Genomic DNA, 14,273 nt, shown 5'->3' on the forward strand with positions numbered 1-14,273 from the left:
ATTTGACGTCTATTTGTTTTCAGATTGAGCACTCACACACAAATATTATACACGGAAAATCAAAGTTTTTTGAGTGTATTGAGTGTGAGAAAAAGATGACTATGAGAAAAAAAAATCTCGCAGAACTCTTATAAAGTGCAAAAAGCGCAATAAATTTATTATTTGTATCGGTTCGAACCGTCTGTAATAAATGGGCTGCGAGGAATCCCTCGATAAATAGAATAGGCAAATGAAAGGCGAAGGGATAAACGTCAACCTGGATGATTATTATGTTGTGGTAGATAACATGCTATTTCGAAGAAACGTGTAGAGCAAATGCTATATTTGGATGCTATATTTTAGTTATTAATATCGATTTATTGGACTAATTGGCGGCTGAAATAGTTTCAGTGGTAATTCTGTGGTAATAGGCATTGGTCGGTGAGTCAAACAGTTCGGAATATGTTGAAAACCGTTACTGTATTCGATAAATTTATACTGCAGGTTAACCTAAAATTGAAACAAAGGTCTGCTATCAATAACACCTCCAATTCGTGTTTGGTACAGAGAAGTAGGTCTTTAATACGTATTGTTTTAGCTAATTCTAACATGTGATTACTTATAGTCGACACTGCCAATTGAAATCGTTTTGAGCTAGTGCGTGATCCCACTGGAAAGGGGAAAAATAATGTAAGACATTAAACCTTAAGTAAGCTGGAATGAACTATGAACTTAAAATACATCTCTTTACAGCTTTGAGCGTATTATCACAAAATCGCTTCAAGGAAGTTTTTTTTCTAATCCCGAAATCCGAACATAATCTCAAAGATTAATTTCGGAATCACGCATGATGCCTCAAAAGCAACCTCTGGACGATAGCTACTACCTATGTGAATCATGCCATGAGTCACCTTCTGCTGACCACGGGATGGTTGCTTGCGATGAATGTGGAAAGTGGTTCCACTATGCATGTGCTAACGTGGACGAATCAATAGAAAAACACCCCTGGCGCAATAAATTTATGTGAGAGATGTTTATCTGCCAGATCGCAGCGACACAGAGGAGGTAGCTCAACATCGTCGCGACGTCGGTCAATGGCATTGGAGCTCCAACGGCTAGAGGAAGAATATGCCTTGCAGCAAGAATACATGCATAAGGGGCTGTCCATAAACCACGTAGACTCTTGAGGGGGAGGGGGGGGTTTGGAAAAAGTCTACGTTAGTCTACGAAGGGGGACGAAGGGGTATGCCAAAAGTCTACGTAGACCTTTTATTTTATTTTTTTTAACAATTTATACAGAAGCTATGTGCAAAGTTCACTTGTTCGATTGTTTTTTTAGGATTTTAACAGATTTTTTTGCAAGACTTTTCTGATGAAGATAATCTAATGAATTTCACTGAAGATTACTATTACTATTAAGTCAGAACTACGGCTTAAAGCTATATTTATATTCCCAGGAAATTCTTCTTTGCTGAGCTACTTTGGAAACTACAAAGTGATTCTTTAGAATTCTCACGGAAAATTATGTCGCACTTCAACGGGGAATTCCGCAAAATTTCCGCGAGAAACCCTTCACTGAAGATTTTCTGGGGATTCCCAGCGAGGAATTCTTTTGATATATAAACGAAATTCTACGAAATGTCTATAGGAAACTCTTCGTATATTTTACGGAAATTTCTTCGGAAGTACTAATGCGAATGCTTTGTAATAATCGATGGAAAATCTTAGGAATTTTTAAGAAATCTGTTGAAAATTTCCACGAGAAATTATTTAAATTTTCCATCAAAAACTCTTTGAGTTTCCGCAAAAAAAATTGCAATTTTGGTAAGAAAGCCTTAGTAATTTTCATGAAAAATTATTCGATTTTTTTACGAGAAATGCACTAAAATTTCAACTGAAAATTCTCTATAATTTCCACCGCAAATTATTCAGAAAAGTCTTTGGAATGTCTTTTAGTTGTTTTTTTTAATTTCTCAGGAAATTGCTCCATATCTGCAAGAACGTAGGAAGCCATTCCAAAATTCCACGGGATATATTTCGGAATGTCCATTTAAACTTAAAATTACCTCGGGAAATAATTCTAATTTTTCACGGAAATTCTGAAAAATTTTCGGTTTTCTAGGAGGAATCGAATTCAAAAGAAATTAAGACTTGGAGATTTGGATTCCGGAGCAGTTAACAGAGGATTAAATTTGATTTAGATTTTGATTGTCCAATCACATATGATATTTTATAAAATTTGGAAAAGTCTACGTAGACTTCAAGGGGGTGGGGGAGGGGTTTCGGAAAAGTCTACGAAAGTCTACTAGGGGGGAGGGAGGGGTTTGAAAATGTGAAATTTCAGTCTACGTGGTTTGTGGACAGCCCCTAAGCGCTATGAAGTGATGGCATCGTTTCTCGAGGACGAAGAAGAGAATGATAGTCAGGATGGTAACTCGGTCGACAGCAGCGTAAGTAGGACTAAAAAGTGGATCGATAGTCAGCGAGGGGCAAGGAGAAATTTTGGTCCCAGTAAGGCCCGTAGTCTGCAAGCGATACCGAAAGCGGGTCCAAGCAAAGTTGGAAGACACGTAGAGTTGCATTCAGTCACCCCCTTCGGTCGTCCGGAATCGAGAATATCGGAACGAAAAAACAATTTCCCAATACCCGCTGGGAATCATCAAGTTTATAATCATTCGCACCGTGCATCATCTTTATCCGAGCCTTTACATCCCGGTTCAAGCCAACGCGGGCTGGGGAGAAGTCAATCATCGTTCCAAGAAAACGCATCGATAATTCCTGAATTATTGCAAATCAGACCCTCGAACCCACCACAGAGTCAACACCGCTGCGTTGGAAATGTGGATTACGCCGGTCGTTATACGGATAATGCGAGCAATCATACGTTGGTAAATACAATTCCACAATCGACTCCGAATATTGGACCAACGGCGGCCCAAATCTCAGCAAGGCAAGTGTGACCAAAGAAGCTGCCGGTGTTAACTGGGGCAGCAGAGGAATGGCCCATTTTCATGAAAATTCTAATGCTGCTTGTGGGTCCTCGGACGTAGAAAACCTCATCAGACTGCAGGAGAGTCTAAAAGGCCCGGCGTTAGAAGTCGTCCGCAGTAGGTTACTATTACCTGCAAACGTCCCAAAGGTGATTGAAACATTGCGTCGTGTTTACGGAAAGCCGGAGATTCTCATTCGTTCGTTGATATCGAAGGTACGGGCTATAGATCCTCCGAAGTCTGACCGATTGGATTCCATCATCAAATTCGGCATTGCCGTACAACAACTCTGCGACCATTTAGAGGTGGCGAACCAACAAGATCACCTTAGAAATCCAGTCCTATTGGAAGAAATGGTGGAGAAGCTGCCAGCTAATGTCAAGTTGGAATGGGTACGCTTCAAGAAAAGTAAGGAGCAGGTGTCGATCCGTACGTTTGGGAATTTCATGAAAAATCTGGTGGATGAAGCTAGTGAAGTAACACTTCTAAATGCGCCATCAGAGTCTATGGTGAAGCAGGAGAAGAAATCGTCGGTGAAACAAAAGGGGTTTCTTCTATCACACAGTGGTCCGAACGCTACACCTGAAGTTAACATTGAATCGGACAAAATGAAGGACGAGAAACCATGCGCCACGTGTTTAAAGCTCGGGCATCGAGCGCGAAATTGTGAGAAATTCAAGAAGTTGAAGCCCATCGAACGTCTTCAGTTGGTGAGGAACCGAAAGCTATGTGCCGTGTGTCTTTACAGTCTTGGGAGCATGCGCTGTCGCAATAAAATGTTATGTAACGTTCAAGGCTGTCATGGTGAACATCATGCCTTACTACATAACGCTGATAAACCAGAAGAAGCTAATTGCATGGTGCACCTAAGAAGCACCAAATCATCCGTGGTATTCCGAGTCGTTCCGGTAACCCTCACAAATGGAACTTGTGAGTTAGCGACCTATGCCTTCCTGGATGAGGGTTCTTCTAAAACGCTGTTGGAGAAAAGCGTTGCTACCAAACTAGGGCTGAAAGGAGCTGTAAGACCACTAGATCTAACATGGACTTCGGGAGTTACTAGGACTGAAAAAACATCGATGAATGTCCGTTTAATGGTGTCAAGCAGAGGATCAAACCAGCGATACTTATTAACGGATGTACACACGGTTGAACGACTAAATTTGCCAAGACAAAGTGTAAATTTCAATAAACTGGTGTCAAGATTCAATCACTTGCAAGGATTGTTTGTCGACGAGCAGAAGGATGTAGAACCGACAATATTGATCGGCCTGGACAACCTCGATTTGATGGTACCATTGGAATCGCGAATAGGTGGAAGCGGAGAGCCAGTGGGATTACGCTGTAAACTCGGATGGACGATCAGTGGACCAGTAGCATCAATAGTTTCAGATGGATTTTGTGGTGTGCACCAGTGTGATATTTCGTTGGACCAAGCACTGAGAAATTATTTCACTATAGAAGAGGCCGGAGTTACCTGCCCGTATCGCGTGGAATCCGATGAAGACAGAAGAGCTCGTGTTATCTTGGAGCAAACCACAAAACGTGTGGGTACCAGATTCGAAACGGGCCTGCTATGGCGTAACGATGAGGTGCGTCTTCCGAGCAGCTATTCGATGGCATACCGGCGCATGCAGAGTTTGGAGCAACGATTCAAGAAGGACCCTGAGTTGAAAGACAAGATTGCTTGGGCAATTGACGACTTTGTAAAGAAGGGATATGCGCATAAAGCAACATCCGACGAGCTCAGCTCTAGCGAAATAGGTAGAGAGTGGTATTTACCATTGAACGCAGTGGTCAGCGAGAAAAAACCGGGGAAGATTCGGTTAACGTTGGATGCCGCAGCCAAGGTAGGAGGAACCTCGCTCAATGACATGTTGCTGAAGGGTCCAGACATGTTGGTCTCTATGTTGGACATTATCAACCACTTCAGAGAAAGGCGAATTGGGTTTGGAGGCGATGTGAAAGAAATGTTTCTTCAGATTCAGATGCGACAGCAGGACAAGTGTTTCCAAAAGTTTTTGTTTCGACAAGACTCTTCCAAAACTCCTGACGTCTACATTATGGACGTAGTCATATTTGGGGCGAAATGTTCGCCGTGTAGTGCACACTACACAAAAGATAAAAATGCCCGGGAATATGCGAATCGTTATCCAGAGGCCGCGGAGGCTATCGTTAAACGACACTATGTCGATGACTATTTTGATAGTGCTGATAACGAAGACGTAGCAATTCAACGAGCGGTTGAGGTGCGGAAGGTACACGCGTACGGCGGATTCGAAATCCGCAATTGGGTGAGTAATTCACCATCCGTACTCGCCGCTTTGGGAGAGGAAGGCCAAACAACGAAAACATTGTGCTACGATAAAACGGCGGACGCGGAACGCGTGTTAGGGTTACTTTGGAAGCCGCAAGAAGATGTGTTCACCTTTTCCATGGGATTCAAAGAAAAACTGATACCATACCTAGTTGAAAGCATGCGACCCACAAAACGAATCATCCTGCAGTGTGTCATGAGCTTCTACGATCCGGTTGGATTTCATTCTCCCTAGTTGGTGCATGGCAAGATCATCATTCAAGAAACCTGGAGAAGTGGCACAGAATGGGACCAACCGGTGACGGATTATATCTTCAATGAGTGGATAAGCTGGACGAAACTCCTGCCAAATATTAGGAAGGATAAGGTTCCACGGTGCTTTTTCGGAAATGATTCCATCGAGGCTGCAACTTGCATTCAATTACACATTTTCTGCGATGCTGGGGCTGACGCATATGGTTGCGTGGCTTATTTGCGGTATAAAGTAGAAGAGGATGTTCGCTGCTCTCTAGTTAGTTCTAAAGCGAAAGTGGCCCCTTTGAAGCTCACTTCGACGCCACGGTTGGAACTGCAAGCCGCAGTTATTGGAGCTAGAATGATGAATACGTTGCAATCTACCTTGACTATCCCGATCCAGGAAACGTACTTATGGGTGGATTCGATGACGGTTTTATCCTGGATAAGGTCCGACAGCCGTAAGTACAAACCATATGTAGCGCACAGAATCGCAGAGATAGTCCACACAACTGATATAAAATCATGGAAGTACGTGCCATCAAAAAGGAACGTAGCCGATGATATTACGAAATGGGGATCTGGAACCACCGTGGATCCAGAAGGGAGATGGTTTAAGGGTCCACTATTCCTACATCGTAGTGTAGATTTCTGGCCAGAACAACCGAAAACGAAATCAGTGGTACCCGAGGAGCTTAGGCCTTGCTATCTGTTCCACCATGTAGATGTTCCTCAACAGACTATCGACGTAGCACGCATATCTAAATGGAGAACACTTTTGCGAACAATAGCAACTGTAAACGGAAGCAAATGGGACTACCAAACGAAGCAGTGAAAGCCGACTCACGGCAATCAACAACGCCAGCTATCCTGGTTGGTATTCAGCAACAAGAATTGGCGAAAGCAGAAAGTCTGTTGTGGCGAATCGCTCAAGGCGATGTTTTTCCGGATGAGGTGCGTATATTTAAGAGAAATGCTGAAGTCCCACGTGAACAGTGGAGCTACATAGAAAAATCAAGCCAACTATACAATAATTCACCATTTTTGGACGAACACGGAGTCATCAGAATGGAAGGAAGGACATCTTCAGCAGTGTTTTCTGCATGGAGTACTCGCTTTCCTGTCATATTACCCAGAAACCACGTTATTACGACAAAGATTTTGGAAGATTACCACGTTCGTTTCGGACATGGATCGAAGGAAATTACAGTGAATGAAGTGCGTCAAACTTTTTTCATCCCGAAAATGCGAACAGCGGTTGGAACGGTAATTCGCAACTGTTTAAAGTGTAGATTACGTAAATGTAAACCAGTTACACCGCGCATGGCACCACTTCCAATTCAACGTATGCAACCCTATGTCAGAGCCTTCAGCTACGTTGGCATTGATTATTTTGGACCAATCGACGTCACGGTAGGAAGACACAAGGAAAAGCGATACGTAGCATTGTTTACGTGTTTAGTCGTACGAGCTGTACACTGTGAGGTAGCGTACAGTCTGAGCACGGAATCATGCAAGCAGGCGATTCGTCGGTTCATTCGAAGGCGTGGTTCCCCAATCGAAATATTTTCGGACAATGGTACGAATTTTCAGGGAGCCAGTCGAGAGCTGCGGAAGGAAATGGAGAAAATAAATCGCGATTGTGCTGATACATTCACCGATGCGAGAACCAAGTGGACCTTCAACCCACCATCTGCTCCTCATATGGGCGGAGTATGGGAGCGGATGGTTAGATCCGTTAAATCAGCGATGGGGGTGTTAAGCGACGGACGTCGAATGAACGACGAAATTCTTATTACTACCCTAGCTGAAGCAGAACACTTGGTCAACTCACGCCCACTAACCTATTCGGGAACGGAATACGCTGAAATGGACACTATTACTCCTAATCACTTTCTTCTCGGAAGTACTTCTGGACAACATCAGCCGTTCAATGTTCCAATATCTTTGGCTGAAGAATTAAGAAGTAGTTACAAGCGGTCCATGTCGTTTGCAAATGAATTCTGGAATCGGTGGTGTAAAGAATACTTCCCGACATTGAATCCACGCAGCAAGTGGTATGCGGATGGGAGAATGCTGAAAGTAGGAGATCTGGTTCTCGTTATGGATGATGGAAAAGGAGCAGCAGGAGTTCGGGGTTTAATCGAAGAAGTCTTTACTGGAGCGGATGGGCGTGTGCGACAAGCAGTTGTTAGAACGAAAGGAGGAGTCTTTAGAAGACCAGTAGCAAAGTTAGCGGTTCTTGAGCTAGATGATAAACCTGATCACCCAAACACGCAGGGTAGTGACTAGGGTTTATGGTCCGGGGAGTGTTCGAACCGTCTGTAATAAATGGGCTGCGAGGAATCCCTCGATAAATAGAATAGGCAAATGAAAGGCGAAGGGATAAACGTCAACCTGGATGATTATTATGTTGTGGTAGATAACATGCTATTTCGAAGAAACGTGTAGAGCAAATGCTATATTTGGATGCTATATTTTAGTTATTAATATCGATTTATTGGACTAATTGGCGGCTGAAATAGTTTCAGTGGTAATTCTGTGGTAATAGGCATTGGTCGGTGAGTCAAACAGTTCGGAATATGTTGAAAACCGTTACTGTATTCGATAAATTTATACTGCAGGTTAACCTAAAATTGAAACAAAGGTCTGCTATCAATAACACCTCCAATTCGTGTTTGGTACAGAGAAGTAGGTCTTTAATACGTATTGTTTTAGCTAATTCTAACATGTGATTACTTATAGTCGACACTGCCAATTGAAATCGTTTTGAGCTAGTGCGTGATCCCACTGGAAAGGGGAAAAATTAATGTAAGATATTAAACCTTAAGTAAGCTGGAATGAACCATGAACTTAAAATACATCTCTTTACAGCTTTGAGCGTATTATCACAAAATCGCTTCAAGGAAGTTTTTTTCTAATCCCGAAATCCGAACAATCGGCCTTAGTATTACTACATATTTAAGAGTACAAAAACGAAAAGAATATAGAAATTTCCAAAATTTTTGTTTTTGGCTTTTGACCATGATTTGGACTGAAATACTCCTCAGTGCGACGCATGGTTGAATAATGCCCAATTTCATTATCCATCAGTGGACTCTTGTGGTATTATAATTGTGATGAGTAAACATATATCAGGATTCATATATAGCTATAGACAGTATATTTATGAATTACGACATGTATATATAAATATGGTAAATAAAAACTCATTACAAGGGTTGGAGTATATATTTAAAAAAAATACTTAAATAATATCTAAATAGAAAAATAGTAAGATATATTAAAATCACTGTTTTAAATGCTGCATTGCAGCTACGCATTTCCCGGCAATCATTTTCAGCAGTTGATCCTTCGATGCACCAGCCATGACCAGCTTGACAGCCATGGGCATCCTTCCAGGAGTAGCTATCGCCAGCATCAGCGCCGTTTCGCCCTGTCGATTGACTTGTTCTAGCAGACTTGAGCGGTCACCCCTTTTCAGAAGATAATCCAAAACGGCCACGCTGTTGTTGCGAATCGCATGATGCAGCACCGTTTCACCGTTGTGATTCCGAACGTCCATTTTGGCCTGACACTGCTCCAGCAAAAATTCCACGAACACCGCATTGTCCGCTCGACAAAGTTCGTGAAGTAGGGTGCACCCGAAAGAGTCTCGGAGCTCTAGATCGAGATGCAGTGTACGGACGGCATACTCGAGGCATTCGATGTTTTTGTCGAGGAAGTGGGTTATCGGAGGCGCGTTAAAAGCCATCGAATGCCTAAACGTACCGAGATCTTCCACGTGAGCTCCTTGTTCCACTAGGTGCCGAACGATCGGTAGGTTTCCGGAGATGAGTGCGCAAATCAGCGGAGTCCGACCTATGGCGTCCGGTTCGTTAATGGCCGAAGGTCCCAGCAGACTTAACTGACGAACTAAGTACAGATTGCAGAGAGTTACTGCCATATGCAGCGGGGTTATTCCATCGTTGCCTTTGTAGCAGGGATCGACGTTGAGAGTTTTGAGCAGATTGAAAATTCGCTCAGAATGGTTCTTGATGTTCTTTTTTGTGCACTGGTTCAAGGCTTGGACTGCGATGTGATGTGCGCAGTAATGTCTATTAGGGTTAAAAGTTTGTGCCGAGAGTGGATCGTATTCAAGAATGATTTTAAGAGCATCAAAATTGCGGTATTGAATAGCTGCCAGGAATTGATCAGCCAGGTTCAGATTTTCTTTTACGGATTGAGTACTGAGAAGATATTTCAGAAGAGTGTTATTGTTGTTCTGAATGGCGATACCAATCAAATCGAGTAGCAGATCCGATAGCAAAGACGTGTTACAGCGCAGCAAGAATTTCACGATTCTATTGCGATTGTTGGCTGCTGCACTTCGTATTGCACTTGCCACGTTATCAGTATGTTGAGCAATCATTTTTACAGCCAGGTAGTTCCCGGTTGCAGCAAATATATCCAGTGGTGTTTGATCACGTTCATTACTATCGCACAGCCGTTTCCGCCATTCATCGTCTTGAAGGAAATGCTCCAGTATGGATGTTCGATTGTATATCGCAATCTGATGAAGAATATCGTCATCTATTCTGACACGGTAAGATCTTTCCATTATTTTAATTGCTTCTAGATTGCCGCTTGTCACCGCGTATAAGTATAACAAGTTTAAGTCCTTCACGTGAGGAAGAATTCGTGGTAAAATCTCGTTAAATTCGAAGATAACAGCTAATTCTGCATCGTCCTGATTGGGGGTCACAATTTCCAAAAGTGATTTGGCCATTTCCAGTTGGGCATGGCACAGTGCTTTTTGTAATGGAGAGCACGAACTGATGGTTTCTGGCTCGAGCTTCTCTATGAGCCATTCGAATGAAGCTAAGTTTCCACATGTGATGCAATCGAGTAACATTTGGGAGGTAAGCGTAAGATTAAGATTGTTCAAGTGATCCAATACATGTGGATTAAGCTTGAACGCTGCATCGTACGCTATTGCGGCGTTATATTTTTGAGAAATTGTTCGATACAAACCGAAATCTCCAACTGTTAGCGTAGTCCTCAGCAATGTCTGCACTTTTTCATGGAAACTCATGCGATTTGGGGTTTTACGAGGAATCAATGAAGAGCTGCTTGCGTGTATGAGGTACTGAGCGTTTTTAGAGAATCGTTCACCATCTATATGATCTACAAACGTTTGAACGTTATGCCTTAGGGCTTGATAGAGTGCATTGTTATTATGAAACGTAAAATCGGCCTTTGTCTCTCTAATGGTTCCGAGAATATCAGGTGAATCAATTTTGTTCGGCCCAATCTCTAAACTCTCCATGTCTTTCAAATGTTCATATAACCTACGTTGCATTTCGAACCAACGAAGTTTGTCACATAATTTTTTGGATCCTTGTTGCTTGTAGATTACTGGATTAGGCCAATCTTTACTATCATACAACTTCAGAGACAGAGTTCCGTAGTAAACAGCATTGCAAAAGTAATGCGCCCAGCTTTCGCTAATTACATTATACATAGTCATATCGTGCGCCAAGCCGTCTCGCAGATTCTTTCCGCTTACGATAGGTATTCGATGGTCGAGATGGTGTAAGTTTCGCTGCATGGCTTTCACCCCAAGACAAATCTCGCAAATTTCCAAAAGTGCTTGTTGAATTGCAATCATTGACAAACTATAAGCTGTTATCTGATGTTCGTACATTCGTCCAGTTGGATGTGCGGAGTTTATCAACAAACTCTTCAAAGTAGCGACCTTTCGGTCGAAAGCAGCTTGGAATTCGTCTTCTTGTGCCTTGCGGTACGCACATAGCTTTGGATTATCCGGTAAGGCGAGAATGGCTAAACGCGTCTTAACATCAAACACATTGGTTTCTACGTTTTTACGTAATTTTCGACGAATCTCTGGTGGGATTTCTTTATAGTGTTCGTAGGCACCGGACTCACGTAGTACTTTTTCCACATAACCTTCCGAAGCACAATTTGTTCGTTTTAGATGCAGGTTATCTAGCCCATTGACTGACTCGCAATCCAGTAAGCAAAGCAGTTGAAAAGCTGTTTGCAATATTTTCTGATCATTCCGATCACCATAGCGTTCGACAATGGTGTTCGCCAATACACGAAATTGGATGCCGATTGAACGGCGCTGTCCAGCAAAGAAATCTATGGCACTTTTAATACCGGGTTGTGCCAGATAAACTTTTAACATAGATCTTAAATCCGTGGTGTTTCGGCATGCCTTTGCGGCTTGAAAGCATGTTTTGAAGCTTTGGCCCATATGAAGATGTTTCATGCCCAATTTATACATATCCTCAAAATGTGATTTCAATAGTTGCTCCATTTCAGTCAGATCATTTGAAGTATTTGAATCTCCCATTAGTTGACATTTTAAATTTCCGATCAATTTCATGACGTTTTTTTCACTGTAGAAGAACTGAAGTGTATCTGGATCCACAGAGCTATTGATTAATCTATCGTTGATAAACATGGCTAAAGAACGTATTTGCTTCACTGTTTTCAACTTGTATAATAATCCGACACAACGTTTTTGTAATGTGATTACCATCATCGATTTCACATGCTCAAAGAAGGTAAGCGTGGTTTTAAAATTTTCCTGCAAAACGATATATGACTTGAAATCGTTCTCTTTTTCATACAAATACTTAGTCACTGAGTAACCGTGAGAGTGAAATTCACGAAAGCTTCTGTAACAAGACGCAGTCTTTCCAGAAACCATAAACTCGAACGCTTTGATCATTCTTCTTGAAAGATTTGGAGAAAACTGGGTACTCTTGATTGCTTCGCCAACCACTTGTATGCATCTATCCATAAATAGCTGTTTCATTATTTTATCATTCATACTTTTCAGATCAAGCTTGCACGCTTCCGTTAGGTAAAATACTATCTTCAGAATCGAATTCCACTCTTTCAACAGAGTAAATGTTTTACTTAAAAGTTTGCGTACTTTTCTATCCCTGCTAGATAACCTACCAGCACCAGAACGAAGCTGCTTGGCTGCAAAACACAGAAAACATAGCACCAACTTTTTGTTGATAATCAATGAGAAATCCTCTGCTCCTTCAAAACCATCACAGATATCGATAAAACAGCACAAACAGTGCTGAACTTCCATCATCGCTTCGTCGTACCGACTCTTCCCCAGAAAAACCTGCTTAACGATTTCTCGCATTGCCATCAGCACTTCGCCGCTTGTCTCGTTCAGATTGTTCTCGTCCGTGTTCTGCAACACAAAATCGATATACTCCAACAGCTCATCTGTTCCCATTACAATATCCTGAATATCCCGGCACGCTGTCGGATTTGCACCGTAATACTTGACCAGCTCCTGAAGCACTTCGAACCGAGTCTGCTCTTCCAACTGCACTCCTTTCATGCGAAGTGCTTCGTAAGCTTCCTCCGTTAACCGAATCGCTTCATCGTGCGGGAGCTTCCAATTCACCGCATAGACGCACACCAGCTCCATACTGTTTCGCCGTAGCAGTTGATAGAAAATTTCACGTTTCGGCACGCCACGAAATTCCCATTCCAGCATCAGCAGCATCAGATCACCGCGCCCCAAATGGCGCGCCATCTCGGCTGCCGTATGGTTCTCATCGTTGCTCAGACCACAATCGATACCGCCTTCGATCAAAATCTTCACCATCTGGTGGGAGTTGCGGGTGGACAGCGCTGCCCGGTGCAAGGCGCTGCGGAGCTTTGTATCTTGGTAATTAACATCCACTTCGTCGGAACACGATTCAAGATAGAACTTCACTGCCGATAGGTCTCCATTTTGGGCTGATTGTAGGTAATTGTGGTTTTTAGACATCTACGGAAAAGAAATTATTAGGATTTTTGTATGCTATTTGTAATGTGTAAATGGAATAATTACCGTAGCACTATTAGACTATCAGCATTACTCAATAATGAATAATGAAAACACTTTTATTAATTGTCCTTGCTTTACGATTATAAAATATTTAGATCTTCAAAATTACTTGGAAACTGATTTTATATTTTAAAAACCGTCTACCTACTACTAGGTGGCTTTTGTTTATGTTTATTATTTTGACTGCCGGCCGGCAAATCGGCAATCCAAACGAGGTGCGGTATGATGGCACACGGAACGAAAAAAATCATTTCAAGACAAAATTTTCAAAACGACTTATCTGCTTTTGTAAACAAAGATTCAAACGACGATTAGACGAATCTGATAGCTCTCCCACGCAAACCAACACCAGCAATAGACGAATCCAAGTAAAAATAAGAAGAAGACAAACGACGGTGTTAACTTTGACAGATCCTACAGGACAGTATAGGGAGATCATTTTAAAATGCTTATAATAAATTCTAGACAAAATTTAATTAAAATCTGATTGATGTATGGTACGGAAAAAGTTCCGAACTGTATGATAGATGCATTTTTGGAAAATATTCAAAAAATTGAGATAAGCTTCCAGATATGTAATTCAGAACTTTTTCCGTACCGTACATCAATCAGATTTTAATTACATTTTGTCTAGAATTTATTATAAGCATTTTAAAATGATCTCCCTATGCTGTCCTGTAGGATCTGTCAAAGTTAACACCGTCGTGTGTCTTCTTCTTATTTTTACTTGGATTCGTCTATAGGCAGGGGAAGGTTTCCGCTACCTGTTGATGGTGTTGGTTTGCGTGGAAGAGCTATCAGATTCGTCAAATCGTCGTTTGAATCTTTGTTTTCAAAATCAGATAAGTCGTTTTGAAAATTTTGTCTTGATTTTAAGGGTAAA

General features: G+C 41.9%; 3 protein-coding genes across 3 annotated transcripts; 2 read left to right on the top strand and 1 right to left on the bottom strand.

Annotated features, from left to right (window-relative positions):
- Nucleotides 1–2,977: 2,977 nt before the first annotated feature.
- LOC134208955 (uncharacterized) lies at nucleotides 2,978–5,521 on the top strand. The gene has a single exon (XM_062684923.1). The coding sequence runs from the start codon at nucleotides 2,978–2,980 to the stop codon at nucleotides 5,519–5,521; it is 2,544 nt and encodes an 847-aa protein (XP_062540907.1).
- Nucleotides 5,522–6,285: 764 nt separating this feature from the next.
- LOC134208956 (uncharacterized) lies at nucleotides 6,286–7,812 on the top strand. The gene has a single exon (XM_062684924.1). The coding sequence runs from the start codon at nucleotides 6,286–6,288 to the stop codon at nucleotides 7,810–7,812; it is 1,527 nt and encodes a 508-aa protein (XP_062540908.1).
- An 870-nt stretch (nucleotides 7,813–8,682) lies between these two features.
- Nucleotides 8,683–13,613, bottom strand: LOC134214354 (uncharacterized). The gene is made up of 2 exons (XM_062693748.1): nucleotides 13,394–13,613; nucleotides 8,683–13,330 (listed from the first exon to the last, which is right to left on the bottom strand). Exon 2 carries the CDS (start codon nucleotides 13,328–13,330, stop codon nucleotides 8,810–8,812), a length of 4,521 nt encoding a protein of 1,506 aa, XP_062549732.1. The 5' UTR covers nucleotides 13,394–13,613; the 3' UTR covers nucleotides 8,683–8,809.
- Between the last annotated feature and the right edge of the window lie 660 nt (nucleotides 13,614–14,273).

This window comes from Armigeres subalbatus, chromosome 2, assembly GCF_024139115.2.
Source record: "Armigeres subalbatus isolate Guangzhou_Male chromosome 2, GZ_Asu_2, whole genome shotgun sequence".
NCBI lineage: Eukaryota > Metazoa > Arthropoda > Insecta > Diptera > Culicidae > Armigeres > Armigeres subalbatus.